Consider the following 23,556-nt stretch of genomic DNA (forward strand, 5'->3'; position numbering starts at 1 on the left):
CTGCCAGGATCTGAAATGCAGGCATTGAACAGGGTTTTTGTTGGGGTTATCGGAGATCCAGGAGAGCTCTTAAATGGTGCACACTACCTAGGATTAGGGGTGGTTGGGGGATACCGAATTTTCGTTTATACTATTGGGCTGCTGTACTAAGATATTTGGGAATTTTGATTTTTCAAGATGTTTCTATGGATGAATCAATTAGGTCATCAATCTATGAAATGGTTCTGGGGAAGGAAGTCCGACAATGTTTGGTGAGAGTAATAGGGCCCGGCTATTATAAAAAAACAAAATTTAAAATTATGCTAGCGGTATTGCAAATTTGGAAGCAGTTTAAAAAAAGATTGAATTGTTGTCTCGACCTGAATTATTACACACCTTTGTTGAATAATCAGATTCTACCTGGAATTTTTAGAGGCCCTGTAATGTTGAGGTGGATGTACTAGGAGATTTATATTAGGACGGGCAATTTGTTTCTTATTTCTATTTGCAACAAAAATATAATTTATTGAGAACGGATTTCTTCAAATCCGAATTCTTTTTGGAGGCAAAAGTCCTCACGGACAAAGCGTATTTGATAAAATTGACATGCTAGAATGTAGTAGAAAGGGAAATAGAATTGGTGTAATATATCAGATGATGGTAAACAGGATGCAGGATGATTTGTGTGTATATATAGATAAATGGCAAAGGAAACTAGTAATTGAGAATGTTGATCTGCCCAGAGCAATAGAGTTATCTAGTAGTGTTTTATTTAATGGCTCGTTTAAAAGCCAACATTTCATGTCCATTTTTGATTTATATTACTCCCCTGCTAAATGAGCTAAATGGAAAGTAAATAGTGGAGATAAATGTAACCGGTGTAGTCATATTGCCGCAGATTCTATACATATGTTTTTTACCTGGCCTAAATTACTTCAATTTATCACGGATACACAATTTTTTTTAAATACTAGTCTAGGGATACAAATCGAACTATCCTCTGAATTAGTAATTCTGGGAATTCAGACAAATCAAATTGGTAAAAGATCGTCGGATGAAAAAGGCTTCTTATTTATCTGCATGCCTGTATTTAGGTTTTGTATAACCTCCCGGTGGTTAGATGTTGATCCTCCAGGTTTTCATCATTGGCAGTCAAAATTATTATTTATCTATCAACTTGAGAATGCAGTGTATAAACGGAAGGGACGGAAAAGAAAGATGATTGGTCAAAAACTCTGGGCTCCTATCTCCAATTGGGTTGGATATGATTGTTCTCTTTAATTATGGATTGCTTCCCCACAATCAATGCTTATAACATTTTTTGTTTTGTTTATATATCATTATGTGTTCTCTCCTTTTATTATTGTTTTAGTATAAGAGAAATGTGTGATTGTTCTGCCGGATCTGTATTTGTTTACTTCTGTCTTTTTTTCTTGAATTATTTTATGTATAACTATTTGCTGACATAAAACTAATAAAAATGTTAAAAAAAACAAAAACCAACAGGCCTGTCTTTACTAAACGCTGCCAGCATCTGAAATGCAGGCGATGAACAGGGCATGTACCACCGATGTTGTAATCTGTGCTTTCCCAATGCAAGAACTTTGGTCCTTTGAAAAAGTAAAACAGCAATTGCCTCAAAACGCATCTTCACATCAAAGTGGAAATGAACCTTAGTCTGTTGGCACAGTCTGAAAACTTTACAGGATCTGTGGCCGAAATGCAAATTACAAAGCGGGTGATCTGAAAGTCTGCAATCTGCATTCCAGGTCCTTTGTGTCAGGTGGCCTGGGGTGGCATCCGTGATGGGCATACAGTTTTGTCAAACTCCAGACCTAGTAATACTGGGCTCGGACATTGAACATGGACACTTTAGAGGGGAGCTATGGGCGTGGGCGAGGCTATGCCAGTGAGATGGGGGGCAGGGGGGTTGCGGGGGAGGGGGAAGGTGGGAGGGGAAGTTTCAGATTTTCCAACAATCTTGCTGGCATGTAATGTCAAAATGCATTATATGACAAGCAGGATACATGAGGGTATACAGGGCCAGGGGAAAAGGAGACGAATGCGAACTGGTAGGCGCATTAAGTGAGAGGAAACACAATATTTTGTAAAAAAATTAAAATATACAGCATATTTTAAGACTTTCAAAGCAGAGACCTCTCCACATACCCGACTAAAAGCATACACCCAACTATTTACCAGAAAAATAATTAACTTCTTTTAGCGACAGGGTTGGTTCATTCTCCCATCAATCTCCCTTCTCCAGCACCACCGGAAATCTATACATGTGGTAACTATTTACCAGTGCCAGTTGTTAACGTTGGTAGCATCTGCTCTCTGCTCCACCATCCAGCGAGGATCTCCCTGACCCCACTTGGCCATGGCGATTCCGTTATCCTCGTTTCCGAACCGAACCTCTTTCTGCGGCTCAACACCGCTCTTCACCAAGGGGTGCAGTGCCTGACCGCCAAGACCCAGGAACCTGCCTGTTCGAAGTGCCTCTGGGGCCGGCACGCTCCATACTGCCAAGACACACCCTCAATCCAGCGAGCTGGGGAGCCTGCTCCCAGTCCCAATAGCTCTTTGGTTGTCTGTCCGGAAAAGTGTGCTTTGTAGTCTTCCCCGAAGCCTGCTGGTCCTGTGCTATGCTGCCTTTTGTTTTCTTTGGATCTTGCTCCCGCACTATCCTCCCGCTGCCAGCCGAGCCTGCTGTCACTTCTTTTTCAATTGGGAGATCCTTATGTAGAAATTTATAGAAAAGCCTGGAGAAATGCCGGCGTAGCGGTTGATCGGGGGTTGGCCTGCACTGGAGTCCTCGCGCCGCCCCTGGAGCGGAGGCCGGTGCCTCCTGTATACCCTAACCGCCGTTGGACGGCCGCCCCGCAGCAGGGACCTGTCGACTTGGCGCCTGCAGTGCCCCGCGACCTGGAATGTTGGTGGAGCCTGGTCGGGGCATACTTGCTTCCCCGAGCTGGTGGCCATTTTGGAGAGTCCTTCGGTACGCTGCTGTCCGCGGCCGAAACCGGGTGCCAGTATATTGGAGGCATAGACAGGACCAACACCGGGCCCCCCTGCAGACTCCCGAATTCGCGCCCTGGCGGAGCGTGCGCAGTGCACTGGATGCCGCTTGGCCCCGCGGTGGGGCCCCGATTAGAGCAGGTGTGCGGACTGGTGACAGGGGCCGGCGTCAGCCCCAGGCGACAAGATGGTGAGTGCATAGGGCCCCATATCATCATAGAGTGCATGAGGGCTGTTGGCGGGCCCGTCTATGACCGTGATAGCGAGATTGGGACTCCTCCCCTCTAATATTCTCCCTGGGCCATCTGCTGTCCCTCGCGACCACCCTCATTTCCAATAATAGCCGGACTGTCCTCCACGCGCGTGCAGGGGCATCACTAGAGGGCAGATACTTACCCTCGTTAGATGGCAGCAAAGCGAGCTCCGGCAGCAAAGCGTACCACGCCATGCACACCACCATGTTTCTCCGAGGTCAATCAGAAATGCCTCTGAGAAACACACCGTCATTTTGGATTCGGGGGCGTGCTTTTCATTCTCTCCTCTTCCCATTGGCTGGAATGTAAAATTCCAGCCAATGGGAAGAGGAGAGAAAGAAAGTAAAAAACACACCCCCGAATCCAAAAAAGACGGGGCTTAAATGGACAGACGCCTCTCACCTCCAATGGCTGGCCTCCGTTTAGGAAGCCAGCCAATGGAGAAGAGGGGCGGGTTCAAGCCCCACTCTGTAAAACATAAGATCTCCCCAGCAAAACTGCGCAAGCGCAGCCTACACAGGCGGAGACCTGAAAAATCATGAAGTGGCACAGACAAGGGCAGAATGTTACGATTTCGTAATTAAAAAACACAAACACTCACAAAGGAGGAGGATAATTAAATCCCTCTGCATGTAGTGAAAATATACGCCGGGGCAAAAAAGCTTGTGAATTTCCTTTATCTCTCAGAGCATGTGAACAGGGACAGTAGTAAATCCAACAGGTTTATTAGCTTCTTCAAAATGTCACCATCAGCTCCTTGCCCAGCTCACACTCCAGGACAACTGCCGTTCCTAGAACCTCACAGCGGCTGAATTTCTCACAACCCTTCCATACCATGTCCAATATAAAGAAAGGACTGCCAATAACAGAGTCAGTTTGGTGAACTACTGATAAGGAGGTTTTAAAAGTCCAGCCTAGTAATAAACACTGAATAGCTATAGAGATAACGGATCGGTGTTCTCTGCAATTCATGCTCGAACCCCATGACCCTATCCAAGGCTTCGGGCCGATCAATCGATCTCTCATGTCCTACCTGGGAGTTGGGCTGGTAAGTGGTATGCAAGGCTGTCTTCTTCTGTAAGTTCTCCAGCATCAGGGCCTGAAATTGGAGAGAAGGTTAAGGTGAGACATTGAAGTATTCTGCAGCCCTAACATAGAAGAAACCCTGCCTACTCTATGGTTCTTGTGTACTAGTATGCTGTTTCAAAAAATCAATAATCAGAAAGATAGCAGAAAATACAACACAAACGGATTGATATCAGCTTTTTACTAATGCATTTTATTACTTCACTGCTTTTATTTTTTTTTAAAACTATGCTGCTTTATACTGCAATTCCACATGTACAAAACAAATCACACGTCCCATCATGCATGATGAAATATAAAATATTAAAATGCCATAATTCATCCACTTTTAACCCCAACCCCACCACACTTTAACTAAAACAACTCAAAACTTAAGGTGTCTGGGTGAAAGAATGTAATCATTATTCTGTCAGCACATATGTAGACACTCATTTCTTCATCAGAACAGTAATTTTTCCAATGAATTGCTAAACTTGTTTGTGACCACGTCTTATGTCTGTCACAAGAAGACCAAAAGAAAGTCCACCATCCACAAGTATGCATGAGTCAGAAGGGGAGACGGAGAAACATTTCTCTTCTTTTCTACTGGTTCAGAAGAGACCCTCTGTTCTGAGCATGTGAGAATGAAGTGGACCCCCTCATCACAAAACGTTCATGAGAACAGACAGTGCTTCCCATTTATTCCATATAAGACTATATGACACAATATACTCTGTGAACATCCATGACATTTGAAAGACACTGCATCCTCTCTGAACCTTTATGATACCCAACAACCCAACATCTGAGAACGTAGGAGACACTACTCTCCGCAAAAGCTTATAAGTGATTCTCCCCCAGTCAACCTCCAAGAGATTGAAGGTAAGCTTACATTCCCCTGAACATTCAAGAAGCAAGTCCAGAACGTAGGGAACAGTAAGTGCAAATTGATTACCTACTTTACTCAAATAAACTACCATTTTCTTTACTTCCAGTGGCAACATCTTATTTTTTTTAAATATATTATAGTATGCACTTTTAAGTTGCAAAGACAAAGTGTCTCTCACTCACTGTAAATAATAGTACTGATAAAAGTTTGACTTTCTTCACTTCATCCTAAAAGCGAGCACTTTCCAGAAATATAGACATATTGAGGTAAGGGGTGCTAAAAGCACAAGCAATGTTTAAAATCAGAGTTGTACGATGAAAAATCACCGAAGCAGCCATTGATGAACCACTGAAAGAAGCCTTCACACAGAAACGTAGCAACACTACAAAACATTGACACAAGTTCAAAATGGGGAGATGCTTCTAAGCTCAATGTCCAGATAGTTGGAGGTTGGAATGACCTGGGCCGCAGTAGTATGTTCGCATTTATCCATACATACAATATAATACATATTTGTGTTTACTCAATAAAATATTCCTCCTGTTCTAGACGCATACAGGAAAACATGTGACCCTGTATATAACATTATCAGTGAATTACAACAACAACAAAATGAACAGACTGGTTCACCATGAGACAACAAACAATGAAACTGTAACTTACAGGAAACACAACTACTATGCAACAGTTCTGAAGAATAGTCTATGAAGCAGCCAAAGAGTGCTAAGCCCAGCAACATTTCAGCAAAGGGTAGAGGAATCTTGAGTAGTTGCAACAGTTAGGCACACTATAAAGTTGATTTACAATACATGCACAATGGAAAAATACAATTAAATCAGCATGTCTCTAGCTCTGCGGAGCCTGTCAGGTGGGGGGGGGGGGGTTGGAGGGGGAGGGGGAAGTAGTTATCGCAGGGGAATGAGTTCGGAGGGAGATGAGCAGTATCAAAACGACACAGCGCTTTTCTGGCGAGTAGCATGCTACTACGGAACCCATAAAGGATTAGTGTTGAAATTTAGCATAGTAAAATATGAAGTAATTTGAGTTGTGGATATGTTATTCCGTTATTTGGATAGAGAAGGGGAGTGGCAGGATGGAAGAGGGAAAGAGTTTTGTATTTATATAGCGCTTGCTACACCTGATGGTGTTTGAAGCACTTTTTTTGGTGAGCAGCACGCTACTCAGGAACCCATAAGGATTAGTGTTTAATTAGTATAGTGAAATATGAAAGCAATTTGAGTGGTGGATATATTACGCAGCTATTTGGATTGAGAAGGGTTGGGGAGAGGTAGAAAAGGGAAAAGGTTTGCATTTATATAGCTCTTGTAACCCTGATGGGGTGTTGAAGCGCTTTATTGGAGAGTAGCACGCTACTCCGTAACCCATAAAGGATTAGGGGTCTATTATAATAGCGGGCGAATCACCACCACTCGTATTGTTGTAAACGTATCTAGGACCCTATTTAAAAATTCCTGATTCATGCCCTTATGTGGTTATAACAAATCATATCCTTATAAAGGCATGAGAATCATATCCATATTTAGTCATAGCCAATGCAGTCCAAATACGGCAAGGCTACTCCCATAGACTCCTAGAAAGTACAACACGTTCTTTAAACAAACCAAGCCTCCAGCAGCCCGGGAATTCCCCCTGCTTCTGTTTTGATTTGTCCTAGAACGCCTGGAGTCCTGAAAGAACTGCAAGTTCTTAGTGACGTCTTATGTCCAACCTTACATCAAACTCGGCACCTTCCAGGTATAAATATACCAGCATCTGCCTTAAGCAAACACACAGTGGATTGGAGAAGATCAGCTATCTACTTGCCCGAAAGCCCAGCTGATACGAGTGTCGAAGGAAGCCGACTCTCCCATTGACGCACTGAGAGAGTCGCTGTCTTTTCTCCTGCCGAGAAATCCAGCTCCAGTGTTTTTCCAGTCACCCTTGCGGGTTGCTGGGAGATCGAGTCCTGAGAAAGAGATACAAGACCTCCTTCATTCTATAACCAAGGTACGGAGCTGATTAGATCCTTAGAGAATTCTTGATTCAGATTCTTGGCAAAAATAACTTAACTTAAACTGCAGCTCACTTACTCCTTCCCACGTACTAGGCTTAGGTTAGGTACACCGGGGTAGGCGTATCTTAGAAGCACCAGTTGAGCATGTTTAGTCAAAGATTTTAAGTATGTATATATTGTATTCATTTTAAGTATCTTATGGCTCAGAACCATATAAATGCTTTTACAGTATTATTTCATAATACTCCTTTTACTGTATGCACGTTACTTCATGATAAGTATTGCAATTGTGGCAATTCATTTCTCTTGCATGAGAAAGAAGACTGCTCAATAAATAACCACTTTTATTGAAAACGCCCGTCTCTCTATTTCTCTGCACTCCTGGTGAAACTAAGCATGCACGATTGACTGAGTGAAATAGCTGTCTATTGTTTTCACACGACTCTGGAGATATACTTCTTATTCTATGGGGAGCAAAGTTGTCATGTTTATGCGGTTGTCAGAAACGAATCCATTCTTGTATATTCAGGAAAGTTAACTCCTTCCTGTTCAGTCGAGAAAGTTTCTAGTGACCTCTGAGCTAGCTGGCATACCTAATTAAGTCTAACATATTCAGTAGAGACCTAGATGACCTCAGTCCTATGTCTAAACTACTGTTTATGTTATTCCAACGCGCAGAGCCTATTGGGAATATAGGAACTACACTACATGGCGTCCAACGTTTGGTAAGGCGATAATCTAACGCTAGATACTAGAGTAACCTAGTCATGCTTTTCACACAGACCCCTTTTTCCCGTAAAAACTCCAATAGACGTCTGGAGTGGATAAAAGGTTAATATCGGCCAGAACTTAGTAGGATGAGAATCCTATGTATTCGTTTTTGGTTTAGTCAACGTTGAAGGATACAGTGTTCCAAAATATTGTGCACCTAATCTTTGTTTCCTCACAACATACTCCGCAAACTTTCTGTCAGTAAAAATGCCAGATAGTGAGGAAGAAAGGGAGAGAGCGAAATTAGCAGCTCAGCTCTTAGCAGAAGACACAAGTCTCCAAAATGATGAACAGAATGCTATAATCATCCTGGTCAATATAAGAAAAACAATAACTATAAAACTTATAAAAAATGGAGTATCATCAAGAGGTGGTACGGTCATATTTGTGGTAGAGGCCCATGAATATCGGCAGACAGAGGTATTCTATTCCTGGATACATTTTCCAGCAGCACATGCTGTGACACGCGAGTTCCACTACTACAAAATAGAGGAATCTCCAGAGGAATACGCCTCTTTCGAGGACGTTGAAATTCCACTAACATACCAAGAGCACCAGCTCTGGTTTAATGGCTCCCTAAAACATCAAAATCACATTACCAGGCTCGGTCCACTAGGTAGACCAGGAGCCACATGGCCGGTTCTAGCCGGCTATACACCACATCCCGACATTGAAAAAATGTCAGACCAAGAACTTTTAGTTCAGGTAAAACAACTAATTAAAATACATAGACAATTGGTCCAATATGTCATGAGGACTTCAACAGTCCAACCAGCAATTAGAATTTCACAGCACACCCCTCAACAGGGGAACACAAATAAAATTACACCACAGACTATACAATCAGTCATTGGTAAATTACCCGCAAAACGGAAACAAATTCCATTCTGGTTAGCTCAAAAAATCACTCAAATAGAGGCAGCATTTCCTGATACTACACCTAATGACAAACACAGAATTCTGACTATCTGTCTTCCAATGGGGATCGCACCACATGTGGAGGATTGGGACACTTGGGGCACAGTCTTTGCTTCGATATACACAAAAACACATGGTGTTCCGTCTATGGCGGTTATACCAGACGTACTAAGACAGATTCAAAATGAATACGGTCCAGAACCTGCTTTAACTCTAGGTATGAAATAACTGAAAGACTTTAAGCAGGTCTCGGCTATATTACTAGCCAACATAAAAGGAGAAGCAGCATCTGTGACGATCCGCCAAAAATTGAAAGAAACAGACATAGCAGAACAACCTTTTGAACTTGCCAGAATAATTGAAAAATCCTATGAAGAACTAGGTAGAGATAGTTTGGGTGGGAAACCACTAAAACCACAACTAACTGAAAATCCTGAAAAAACCTTTATCAAAAATAATCTCATTACTCCAAAAAAGAGGTGGGAGGGTAATAAACAAACCACTCCCAGAGAAAAACAGTTTCAGTCCAGAGGAAGGTCTCCTCAACGAAGAGATAGATCTCCAGAACGAGGAGGCAAGTCTCCCCAAAGGGAGCCCTCTGAAAAAAGATACAACCTTAGAAATAGGGACAATTTGAGAAAACCTGACATATATCAAGATATTGATACACGTCCCTCTCGATCTTTTCAGAATTCCTCACAGAAATCGGAAAGAAGAGGACAGTCAGAACACAAAGAAGAGCACGTCAAATCCAAAGACAAGGAACCTGCTCATCAAAGTAAAAAATTACAATTTCCAAAAAAGAAGGTAGCTAGTATTAAAATAAAACATGCCGAGGATTCTGAGGACACAACTGAAAAACAGAGAGTGGGCCCAGACAATGCTAGACAGCGCAGCAGAAGTGGCCATAGCTCTCAAGATCCTGATGAATCTTCTGGAGACAGTGGACACGAATGAATACATTCAAGTGGAAACTGCAGACACCAGAGTTAGCATACCCCATAAATTATATGAAATAACATTGCGTATAGAGGGGGACAAAACTAGGAAAATAAAAGGTCTCTTTTGGGATAACTTATCTAAAGGCTATGATATCCTGCTAGCTGAGAAAGACTGGCCACCAGAGTTTGTTAGGGAGTGCCCACATGGCGAAGAAATGAGTATGCCTGCCTTCTCAAATCACATTCCAATTCATAAAAAATACACATATGCAAGAAAATGGCCAGTGGCCAGCACCTGCATTATATAAAAATCATGTAGGATGGGATGAGGATTCTCCTCACCATAAAATTCAGTTAAAAAATCAACCTACTGCACAAAGGCAGTATCCTGTTAAGCAAGAAGCTAAAAAACAAGTCAGGGAGATCTTAGATCAACTTGAATATCAGGGGGTGATTGAAACATGTACCTCACAAATGAACAATCCTTTGTTTCCTGTCTCCAAACCAGACAATTCATATCGTCTAGTTTTGGACTACAGACACCTAAACACTTGTTGTAAAACCTTTGCAGTACAAAACTCACACAGTGCAGCACTAATGAATAACATCGTGCGCAAAAAATATAAAACCACATTAGATATTTCAAATGTTTTTTTCTGTCAAAACATTGCACCAGAAAGCAGGTATTTAACCGCTTTCTCCAGCATGGGGACCCAAAAGCAATTTTGTCGTCCCCCACAGGGATTCAAGAATAGCCCAGGATTATTTTCAGCCAGGGTAACAGAGTTACTACAAATGTATGATGATGAGGCATTATCTTATGTCGATGACATCTATCTTACAGACGATGACCTGGAGACACACTTGAAAAGAGTGAACACCATCATACTTGGGGTCGCATCTGAAGGGTACAAATTCAACGTTAAAAAGTCACGAATTGCCCACCTAACGGTCCTATTTTTAGGATATGAGTTATCAAGTGAAGGCAAAAGCCTAGCAGACAACTTCTTAGAGAAGTGTGCAGTACTGCAAACTCCAAAAACGCTGAAGAACTTACAATCAATTCTAGGTTTCCTGAACTTCGGAAGAACTTACATTTTAAATTATGCAGAGAAGGTTAAACCACTCTACGAATTAATAAAACCTGATTTCAAACCAATTAATTGGACTCAAAAACACACAGAAATTTTAAGATCATTACAGACAGACATGTTAACTAAAACAAAACTGCAAACACGCGCAAACGAACGCAATCTTGTAATCCAAGTCACCCCAGGAAGATGCGGATTCACATACCTGACCTCTAATGAGTGAGAAACGGTAACAATAGCTTACAAATCACACTTGTACATACAAGCTGAAATGAAATTCAGTTCTACTGAAAAAATTCTTACTGCAGGTCAAACTGCTGTAGCAAAAGAAAAATCCCTAGTACAAGGAAGAAGCATATCTGTTTTAACAGCAGTATCAGCCCTGGAAGCAGTAACAATACCACGCATTCCGAATGCTGTGGCATTAGATCCAAAATGGATACAATGGGAAAATTCGCTTGCTACAGAAGACGTGAAACATGCATTTGATCCGAAAATGAAAAAACTAGAAGATCTGGAATACGAACATGAATGTCCTCTGTCAATCGAAATTCTGCCTCTCGAACAGTACACCTGTGTAATCTACATGGACAGATTTGCACAACACTACGTTGTGGAAAAACAAATTTACAATGCAGCGTGCGCGATTGTTAAAGGTCGCTGGCGCTTGGGTAAATTTAGACCGATGGTCACTAAAACTGAAATCACTCAGAAATTGTACAGCTTAGCGAGCTAAAATAAGATCTTTAAAGATGGTGCTTGAAAATGCTGATCACTAATAGTGTGCGGTTCGCATTACTGCGTCCAGTCTTACAATAATTCAATGCAGACCTGGATTAAAAACGGTTACAAAGATGAGACAGGTACCACAATAAAGCATAAAAAGCTCTGGGAACAAGTAGTTCTTTTACAGAAAGAACTACGAAAGACTCACGTGATACATACGCAGAGTCTTCAACGTGATGGCGTTCACGTTGCAGGGAATTCATTGGCTAACAGAGCCACGGCGGCAGCTCTTCAATCGGCTTCCGTAGCTACAAAAATGCGTACAAAAAAAGAAATAGACGGTGAAACACTGCTGGCATTTAAAGCCTCATTGAAAGGCAATTATGCGGCGTTACCTCTAAATTATCCACTCGTAAATACATACATAATTGATGCGAACTCCGTTCCTTTTGCTCAAATCCCTGGAGTGGGGGATAGAGTAATTCCAAACACGAACCGGAGGGCTTACTTGATTCAGGAAGCACACATGGGAATGGGTCTGAGGCACCAAGAGATCTTGAAATCTCTAATAGTATTACAATCAAAATACTGGTGGCCGGGGATGAGCGTGCAAATTTATAACTTTGCAATGAACTGTCGGAACTGCAACAGAGATTGCAGTTGTGAACCGGACCAGACACCTGCCCGGACACCTCTACTAGACAGCATCAGGCTATCTATACGCAGACATCCAGACGGAAGAATGCGATCCCATAAATATTAAGACGAGATTCATTTAGATGTGGCCCCAGCGCTCAGCTGACGCCAGAACTGTTATAAAAGATTTGCGAGTCTTTATCGGCACATACGCAATTGGCATGCTACATTCTGACCAGGGTCCTGCGTTTAGCTCTCGGGCTTACAAGGAGGCCATGGCCAGCATGGGCATTGCATTGCGGTACTCTAGTCTATTCCATCCTGTGGGAAATGCGGTAGTGGAGAGAAAAAACCATGACATAAAGCTATCTCTAACGGCGAGGGTATTAGGTTCGGGTGACGGGTGGGTCAAATATTTAATAAGTGTCCAACGTAGTCTTAACAATCTGCCAAGAAATTCTCTAGGAGGTATCACTCCGTACAAACTTTTGTTTGGTACTAGAATGCTCATCCAGGATCTGGATTGTCAGACTTCAGTGGTGAAACAAAAAACCTTTGATATCTAAGATCGTTTGGCTGTTTTACAGGACTTAAATGAAACAAGAAAAAGTCTAAGTAACGAAAAACTAAAGCCGACGACCACTGAAGAAAAACCACCTGTCCCAGCAAGACCTGTCTGGATTCCAAAGATTGGGGATCTGGTCAGAGAAAAGATAGCGGTGAAGAAGGAATTTGGGCCTGCTTACAGAAAAGCAGTACCTATCTTAGCTGTCAGCAGAACAAGATCAGTAGTACTACCGCCTTTTGCTGGTAAAAAGGAGAACCGAGTTGTATCAATCGACCTGGTAAAACCACAACGATGTGGCCAATAATAAGTAGTAGGGTCAGTGGACTCCCAAGAAGTAGCAGAAGACCAAACCTTGCTACAATCCAAGAGGTTCAAACTGAAAGACTAATCACTTTTGATAAACCTGCAGTGAATAAAAAAGGACTATGTAACAAAGCCATGGAACTTGTGCCTCTTGAAACCCAAATTGCAACAGTTCGTCAAGAAACACCTGTCTACAACGATGTAGCCTCTGACTATACTAATGTGACTAAAGAAGATCCAAAGACTAAAGGAAATCCGGAAGCAATTCCACCAATTGACAGAATTGCATCTGGCTACTTCATCAATTTCGATGACTTTTCTGATGATCCAAGTGAACATGAAGAAACGCCAGCAACAAAAACTATCAAAGAAAAAATTACAGAACTCTTTCATCAACTTGGAGAAACATATCTGATTTCACCCTGGATTGAACTGTGGATTGTCTTAGGTGTACTTTTCCTCCTTCTGTGGCTCATCTTGGTTTTAAGTTTGGGTAGATTTATTGATGGAAAATATAGTACAATGGACACACAGATCTTCTCACATCGAAAAAAGAGAACTATCATCAGTGAACATCACAGCCATTCCTATACCTGGTGGTGTAGCATGGGACAATACTGATTATGAAATCTATGGCCCGGTTGAGCTCTTGAAATATCCACACCAGTTCAAGATTTCTTTAAGTGACTTTGTATCACCCAGTACTTTCTCTGATGATTGGGACTTTGAAAATATTAATAATATGATGTCAGATTTAGAAATGTCAGCAAAATTTACAGAACATGATTATTTTCAGGGTTCTTCGAATTATGAAGAAATGTATTGCTTCAATCACTTTGGGCATCATTATTTGCATAAATCTGCTAATCCTAGAAATGTTTTCAGTTATAATCAGTGGGAACATTGTCCAACTCCGCCAAAAGGCAGTTCAAAAACATTTTATGAGAAATTCCCATACTTCTCAGGGTTTAATATCACTGATCCAGAAACGTTTTATTTTAAAATTATGAATAAGACAGGAGTGAAAAACATGTTGACAAATACTAAATTGATTTATTCTGAAAAGTTTTATGAAAAAATGTCTACATTTGGTTTTGAATTTTGGAAAAACAACATTGAGACAAAAACTGTCTGGGGTACAAAAGAATGGCAGGTACATGGTTTAGAATCATTATTCAGAGCCTGCATGATCCCAGAACAAATCATGTTCCTGAATGACACCATTCAGCAAACAACCTGTCTTGGCCTAGCCAAGATAAAAGATTTAAACAAACCCGTCTATACCAAAGCCTATGCCTAATAGAAACACCACTACAGATGAGGGATTAGACGTGTCCTATATTTTACAACAAAATAGAACTATTCCTGATTGGAACAAATAGTTGATCTGGCCAAATGACACTAATAACTGTGAAGATAGATTCCTGAACAAAATACAGGGGTTCAAACAGAATAGGCCAGACCCAAGATATTCCCAGAGACAACATCCAGGGATTATAACAACATACAGTGTAGGAAAACGTTGCCTAGAATGGCTACAGAAATCCACACTACCCAAAATTAAGCAACACTTGACTTTACTTAAAGAAGGTGCTGACTTGCGAGATTTCCTAATGGGACCTCGCAAACAGCGTCAAAAATGTTTCATATATGCCGGTATATACGCAGCTTACAATGAAGCTTGGAAAATAACACAAACTGAAACTGCAGAAAAAATACGAGATATTGATCATATTCATTTGGAAAAATCACTTTCTGTAGTGGACAATGGGTTAACGACTCTGTCCTCCAGAATTTATTCACTGGACAGCATTGTATCATCTGCTATTGATATAATAGAACAGGATATGCTAATGTTACAACATGGCCGGTCCCAATTACGTTCTATTGTACAGTTAGGCTGGACATTACAAAACCTGCGTTCAGGCAATGTGCCATAGTGTCTAATCAACACAACGTCATTATTTTCTATCTTTAACCTTACTGATAGACAAATCTCTTTGGCACAAAGAGGGGCAGACTATACGGTGCTGAGCATTGAAAAACTAGAAAAATTACCATTGACAATGTCAGAACAACCGGTCATTGAATGGATAATACATGGCACCATTACAATCCCGATAACAACTTTTCAGTTTCAATACTGCCAAAAGTATATACCAGCAGGCCTGTATGAAAGGTTGGGTAAAGGATACATCAAGTCAACCTGGAATTTGACCGAGGTGCTAATCTTCGGCCAAGACCAGCACATCTGGTCCAGCGACTGGTGGCCCCCATCCCTTGGAGCATGTCCACTGCCAACGTAATCCGCTCGGAACCTGGGCGTGATGATCGTCACCTCGCCTGCTATGTATCAGCAGGTAAACAGAACAATCTCTACCTGTTGGGGTGTTATCAGGATCCTGAGGAAAATCACCCATTATCTCTCCCTGAAAGCCCGTAAACAGACTGTGGTTGCCCTAGTCGTATTGCGGCTAGACTACTGCAATGCGCTCTATTCGGGCATAAACAAAGGCCTGATACAGCGCCTGCAGACTGTCCAAAATGCGGCAGCGAGATTTGTTCTTGATGTCCCCAGTCTCTCCTCTGCTACATCAGCCAGGAAGAACCTGCATGGGCTTCCGATTCAGGCCAATATCTCTTTTAAGATTCTGTGCCTCGTCCATGGGGCCATGTTTGGAGAAAGCTCTGATGGTATAAGATTTTTGCTGGTTCCGTACATCCCCTGCAGAAACCTTTGCTCCTCTAGCAAGAATCTCTTGGCTGTTCCCCGGGTTCGTAGAGTCAGGTGGGGAGGAAGGGCCTTTTCCTCCTTGGCCCCAAAGCTGTGGAACACCCTCCCCATGAAACTAAAAGCTCAATCCTCTATCGTGCTTTTTAGGAAAGCACTAAAATCGTGGCTCTTCTCAGAGGCTTATCTGTAATCTGGCACTCGACTCCAATATTATGTTATACTTCTGTTAGGCGCCTTGATGCCTCTTGAGCTAAGTTGCGCAATATAAGACTGCTTTCATTTATTCATTCATTCATTATACACATAGATGTTGGAGTGGGGGCAAGAAAGAGGTATTTCTTAGTGGAAACAACTGTAAAAATCACTAAGCGGTGCACTTCTGTGTCAAGGTATTAACTTGCATGGAGCCTGCGAAGGTTCATCAAATAACCTTTCATGTCACCAGCAAGGCACCCCTGATATACAGATAGAGCCTTTTTCGAGACAGCTTTCCAACAGCAGCTACGTTGTAATAAATGACCGCAGCTGTTGTGGCATGGTGCCAGAAAAAGCCTATCTCGTGAGTGTTACTTCCATGGTCACTTGTTGTATGCAAGTATTGTATCCAAACAGCAATCCAGACATGGAGGCGGCAATATGGCCTTCTTTGAATATCTCTTCTATTCGAATGGATTCTTTAAGCAGAATGAAGTCTATTCTTTTACAGACAACTGTGCCTTTTACCTCGTCTAGAGAAATGTATGATCTGCAAGTTGCAAAGACAGCAGCAGAGATACATACATTATTATCAACAAATTGCCCCGTACATTTCGTAGAAATGTTAAGTTAAATCTTAAACATGTCAGATACCAGTGGCATCGCAAATGTATTTAAGACATTTTTTTGGGGACTGCTAGCACCCTTCGAAGCAGTTCTTGGGATCTTCCCGAATTTTGTGCATTCTGTGTTCGGTGGCCTGCCTCTGATCTTGGAACTCGTAGCAGGAATCTTATTTTTGTTCCTTCTGCTCCGATATGGCAAGTCAAGTCACAGACCAAACCCAGGCAACAATGGAAGAAACGATCCTAGCAATACGATACCGAGAAGGGATTACTAAGGTCCTCGGATTGGCTCAGCTAAAAGATCTGAATACTACCTGGTTTCTTTCATTCAGACCAATCTGGCAAGATTGCATCTTACCTGTTCTACGATGTCTGCTATGCGGAGAAGAATGTGTGTTGGACGTCTGTCTTACACTACCATCAGCAGTACCTATGGATATCGATACTTTGCTTGGTTCGGTAACGGCTCATGCAACGTGTTGTCCCCAGCGGCTACCTATTCTGATGACGACATTCGTTGAGACCTCACCATTACGATTAGGTGGCGGTGAGGTACGAGATGAAAGTGACACACAGGTACAATCTTCCATGAACATTGCTGATCCAGACACCGATGATGGCAATGCTTCGCACATTTGCACTATTTCTACTTTTTCGGACCTGGTCCAACTTTCACCTACTGTTGTAGACAAATGTTTTACGAGCCTATCTGAGTTAATGTTCTCTGCTAACAATGACAATAACTTCTGAAATAGCAAGCACACAGCGTACCCTGAACTTTGAATTCGGCCTTCAAGTTTTGATAAACAGAACTTCTAAAACACATTAGAACTATTTTACTTCCTGAAAGCGAAAAAAACATTTTTTTCTCCAGTTCCCAAAATATTTACCTTTTTTTGGCACATGATACTCTGCTTAAAGTAGAACTATTCTTAGAGAACAGAACTTCTATTTTTAGGAACTCTAGAGACAATATTTTGACTTAGCCTCTAGCACATGTACAGTATTGTATAAATATGTGATGAAATGGTATCGACCTTCTCTTCTGTATTAAGAGCCATTTCATAAATGTAATTTTCGCAAATCATTCAGCCAACGTACCATAGATGAATTATCTGAATGTTACCTCTGCTTGAAAACGTACAGTATGATACTCATTTTTCGTGTACATACCATTTCAAATGCATTTTATGTATTTTGGGGTAGTTGGAAAACACATGCATTGTTATATGTATAGTATTGCTTAGTATTTAGTAATGATGGACATTATACGTGGAGTGGGTGTTGTAAACGTATCTAGGACCCTATTTAAATATTCCCGATTCATGCCCTTATGCGGTTATAACAAATCATATCCTTATAAAGGCATAAGAATCATATCCATATTTAGTCATAGCCAATGCAGTCCAAATACGGCATGGCTACTCCCATAGACTCCTAGAAACAACGCGTTCTTTAAACAAGCCAAGCCACCAGCAGCCCAGGAATTCCCCCTGCTTCTGTTTTGATTTGTCCTAGAACTCCTGAAGTCCTGAAACAACTGCAAGTTCTTAATGACGTCTTATGTCCAACTTTACGTCAAACTCGGTACCTTCCAGGTATAAATATACCAGCATCTGTCATAAGCAAACACACAGTGGTTTGGAGCAGATCGGCTATCTACTTGCCCAAAGCCCAGCTGATACAAGTGCCGAAGGAAGCCGACCATCACATTGACGCACTGAGAGAGACGCTGTCTTTTCTCCTGCCGAGAAATCCAGTTCCAGTGTTTCCAGTCACCCTCGCGGGTTGCTGGGAGATCAAGTCCTGAGAAAGAGATACAAGACCTCCTTCATTCTATAACCAAGGTATGGAGCTGATTAGTTCCTTAGAGAATTCTTGATTCAGATTCTTGGCAAAAATAACTTAACTTAAACTGCAGCTCACTTACTCCTTCCCACGTACTAGGCTTAGGTTAGGTACACCGGGGTAGGCGTATCTTAGAAGCACCAGTTGAGCACGTTTAGTCAATGATTTTAAGTATGTATATAGTCTATCCATTTTAAGTATCTTATGGCTCAGAAACCATATAAATGCTTTTACAGTATTATTTCATAATACTCCTTTTACTGTACGCACTTTACTTCATGATAAGTATTGCAATTGTGGCAATTCATTTCTCTTGCACGAGAAAGAAGACTGCTCAATAAATAACCAGTTTTATTGAAAACGCCCGACTCTATATTTCTCGGCACTCCTGGTGAAACTAAGCATGCACGATTGACTGAGTGAAATAGCTGTCTATTGTTTTCACACAACTCTGGAGATATACTCCTTATTCTAGGGGGAGCAAAGTTGTCATGTTTATGCGGTTGTCGGAATCTAATTCCTTCTTGTATATTCAGGAAAGTTAACTCCTTCCTGTTCAGTTGAGAAAGTTTCTAGTGACCTCTGAGCTAGCTGGCATACCTAATTAAGTCTAACATATTCAGTAGAGACCTAGATGACCTCAGTCCTACGTCTAAACTACCGTTTATGGGGGGCGTGGCTTGCGCGCCGCTGCAGTATGGCGGATCGCGCTTGAGCTCCGTGGCAAGTCTGGCCCGTTGAGCTGCTTTCTCCGTGTCCAGCTGCCCTTGCCGGCGGAAAAGACACCATTCTGCACCGGAACATGAGGAGCGCTGCCTGAAGGTGTTTTTGTGTGCGTTTGGCTCCCGGCTGCATGTATTCTGCTATTTGCCTCAGAGGCGCTCGTTTACCTCACGAGCGGACGCCATTTTCCCGCTCTTCGCGCTAATCTCTCTTCTCCTCAGAAGCGCCGCCTGAGCTACAAACTTGCAATTTTGTAGCGGATGTTTCCTTTTGTCTTCACAGTGATGCCTGCAATTGGTAACGTTTTTTCTCTTTTTTATGCTGTATCTTTGCTGTTTGGATGGGATTAAGCTCTCCATGCGTTATTTCTCTCAGGGCTGCTCTCTCAAGTGGGTATGAATCTTTTTCCCACAAGTTCATTATTGTGCTCCCCTGCGTTTTTGTAGCTGTGTTATTTTCTGCTACTTGTCTGCCTTGCATATAAGTCCGCCGCTGTTCATATTTTAGCGCCCATTGACTTTAGTGTGCTATATCTATATCTTTTATGGTATAGTCTGCGCACTCTTTCCTCTCTCTTTTTCCTCAAGTGGTTGTGCATTTTTTCTGGAGGCTGCTTCTTTATGGCTGCCAATATGGGGCGTTCTTCGACCAATAAAGACTCAAAGGACGTGGGCACGTCGTTAAAAAGGCTTAAGTCACTGTCTCCTACGCCTGACCCTCCTCAGTCAGAAGCTGCATCAACGCTGGACACAATTTTAGTGCGCCTCAATCAAGTTCATGATATTGCGCAGTCCACGAAAACAAACACAGATTTATTACAAGTGGAGGTGGCTGCTATCAGGAATGACTTTAAGGCCCTCTCTCTTCGTGTATCTGAGTCTGAATCACGAATCAGTTCTGCAGAAGATAGTGTACAAAAACACTCCAGATCCCTCAACCACTTGGAGCGCTCCATGGCGGCATTGCGCAGAGACTTAACCGAGCAGGAGGATCGTAATCGTAGATCTAACCTACGCATTTTTGGTCTGCCGGAAGATTCAGAGAAGTCATCTTCATCTATGATAGAGTTCTTATCTCATTGGATTCCGGATACCTTACAAATTTCTTTCCATAGAGACTTTGAGATTGAAAGAGCACACCGTGTCCCTACGTTTCGATCTAAGGCAGCTACCCAGCCGAGAGCAATCATTTTTAAACCATTGCGGCATCAGCATACTGAACTGATTCTATCTCACATGCGGAAAGCTAAACAAGTCTTTTGGGACGGTCATAGGATATCCATTTCTCAGGACTTTGCCAGAGATACGGTTATCAGGAGAAAAGGTTTCCTCAATCTTCGAAAACGTCTCTCTGAAATGGGTATTCCCTTCTCGTTTTCTGGTCCATCGAAATTCCGCATCACTTATAAGGGGCGTTCTAGAATTTTCGATGAGCCGGCTGATCTAACTACCTTCTTGGACAACCAGTTGGAGATCGAGATGGAGATTCAAAAAGCGACCTCACAGGATCCTGGTGCCTCGGGCACTTGAACTGTCCCTTTCTTTTTCTCTGGATGTATTTCTCTGTAGTATTGATCTCCTCTTCTCTCCTGGTCAGCTTCTTGGCCGACCTTAACTCCCATGGATGTTCATGATATTTTTCTGTTTTTTCTTGTGTTCCCACTCATGTTTGTTCTATTCTTCTTTCTGGATTCCACAATTGTTCGTTCCTTTTATAGCTCTCTTTCTCTTGATACCTTTTAGTATCTCTTTACTGCTTTTCTTTTATCTTTTTCCACTCTTTCCTACTTATTGTTCTTTTTTTCTTTCTCTTTTAATCAACGTATTCTATATCTCTCATTTCTCTTCATTCATTCTTGTTCCAACTATTTTTCATGTCGGTTTATCCTTCTGACAATGTTCCTCCTAACGTTGCACATCTTTCATCCATACTGATATTGTTTTTCTCATTCTTCCTTATATTCACCCTACCTATATGTTCATCCTGTCTATCCTATGTTAACACTTACTTCCTATCCTTTCACTTTTTCTCTTCTTACTTCCTATCTGGCGTCCTTTTCTCAATTTCCTCCTGTTTATTTCTTCAACACTGTCATTCCTATTTTATTCCGAGTCTTTTCCATTCTCTTTTTTCATCCAAGTTCTCTTTCCTCTCTGTCTTTCTTTCTTTGGCGATTTAGCTTCATATTCTTCTCTATTAATGTCATAATTTGTTTTCACTTATGATGTTCTTGTTCTAATTATGCATTTTACCTGCCTTACATTTATCTAATGTTTAAATTTTTTGTATATATTTAGAGTAATTTTACTTATTCCACTTGCATTTTTACTCACATTTATCTCCTGCTAGGATGTTCTTATTTTATGATTGATGTACACTTCTCCTCTCTATTTGCTCTGCTTTTTACTATAATTGTTTTCTTCCTTTTATTCTCTCCCTTTTTTTTTTTTTTTTTTTTTTTTTTTTTTTTTATCTACAATACTCTTTTCTATTCTCTTACGCTCCTCTTTTTCTTATTTCTGTTAGTTGACTTCATAGTGTACTCACATGCAGGTATTCGTTATTCTTAACTATGTTTAACTTTTTATAATATGTATTATATTCACTTAATGTTATATGCTGGCTAGCTTTTTCGTACACAATTACACTGTTATTATTTTTTCTACTATTGTTGCTTAGTATAGATATTACTCTCGTTAGTATATTATTACTCCATTCTGCATTGATGTAATCTTTTCTTTATCAGTTCAGGAATTGCATTGCACTAATGTTTTCCGGGTTATTTCCTCCTCGCTTTTCTTACTATTAGTCGCTGTATTTTAGTATTGGGCTATTCTTTTTTACCCACTTATGCTCCAATACGGGTCCCTTACTTGCTGCTTCCACGTTCTCCCTTGCATGATATGGGTCTTTTTTAGACCTCCCCCCCTGCCTCTTCTCTCTCTCCTTTCTCTTCTATTTTCATCTCTTCTTTTTCTTTCTTTCTCCTGGTTCTCCCACATGGGTGCTCCCGCAAAATCTCTTTTGACTAATAGTTGGTCCCTTATATTTTTCATGTTCGTTCTTTTTCTGTTATCAGTGTTGTCTTCTTGTGATCCCTACTTTTCTACATGCCAGGTTTAAATGTGTTATCCCTTAATGTTAAAGGGTTGAATCACCCGGTGAAAAGGTCTAAAATCTTGGATTACTGTAAGTCCCTCTCTGCAGATTTAGTTCTTTTTCAAGAATCCAAGATAACTAGCAGAGAAGCGCTGTTTTTAAAGAAGCAATGGGTGTCGGATGTTTCATGTTCCGATGCCTCTGGCAAACGGAATGGAGTAGTTACGCTAATTTCAAGGAATTCTGGTCTATCAATTCTCTCTTCCCAGCATGATTCTGAGGGTCGTTGGCTCTTATCTAAAGTGTCGGATGGACAGCATGATTTGTATGTCATGAATATTTACGCTCCGAATGTTGATGATCCAACGTTTTGGAAATCCATTACTAATATTTTACATAATACCCCACATGCTGGCAATCTCATCGTTGGTGGCGATTTTAATTTACCAATGGACCCTCTTTTAGACAGGAATTCTGCATTTCAGTTTCGTCCCCCTAGAGCACACAAACAGATGCTCAATATGTGTTCCATTTCTCATCTTCACGATATCTGGCGTCTTCATAATCCCACTGGGAGTGATTTCTCTTTCTTCTCCTCGCCACATTCCTCCTTTTCTCGTATTGATTATCTCCTGGTTCATTCTTCTCTTGTCGCATCTTCTTCTTCTCCGCTTATACACCCCATTGTCATATCTGATCATGCCGCGGTCACTTTTACACTATCTTCCTTTACTCCTAAACCACGTGGTCGTTCATGGAGATTAAATACTGAAGTGTTACATGACTCCTCTCAGGTGGCGGAATTCTCTACGGATATAGATACTTTTTTCCGTGAAAACGAGAACTCTGTTTCTTCCCCAATAACTCTTTGGGATTCTTTTAAATGTACTTTTCGAGGTCAAGTCATTAAATGTATGTCCAAACGTAATTCGGCTATTAAAAAAGAGCTTACTGACTTATCATCTGAAATCAAAACGCTAGAAGCTTCCTTTCGACACACCAAAGATCCGAATAGTCTACAACAAATAAAGCTCCTAAAATACAAATATAATACAATTGTTACTAAACGGGCTCATATTGGTGTCCAAGCTCAAAAGTCTAAGAAGTTACTTTTGAAGAATCGTGCTGGGAAACTTTTGGCTGCTACCCTAAAATTTC

General features: G+C 41.4%; 1 protein-coding gene across 3 annotated transcripts in view; it reads right to left on the minus strand.

The window, feature by feature from the left end:
- ACIN1 (apoptotic chromatin condensation inducer 1) overlaps positions 1 to 23,556 on the minus strand; it is a 947,610-nt gene that overhangs the window by 660,506 nt on the left and 263,548 nt on the right. For all 3 annotated transcript variants that reach the window (XM_086923671.1, XM_086923670.1, XM_086923672.1), the window contains exon 2: positions 4,285 to 4,350. In XM_086923671.1, the coding sequence (XP_086779797.1) occupies positions 4,285 to 4,350 (66 nt within the window). The remainder of the gene's footprint in view (positions 1 to 4,284; positions 4,351 to 23,556) is intronic.

Source organism: Lissotriton vulgaris, chromosome 5 (assembly GCF_964263255.1).
Source record: "Lissotriton vulgaris chromosome 5, aLisVul1.2, whole genome shotgun sequence".
Classification (NCBI taxonomy): domain Eukaryota; kingdom Metazoa; phylum Chordata; class Amphibia; order Caudata; family Salamandridae; genus Lissotriton; species Lissotriton vulgaris.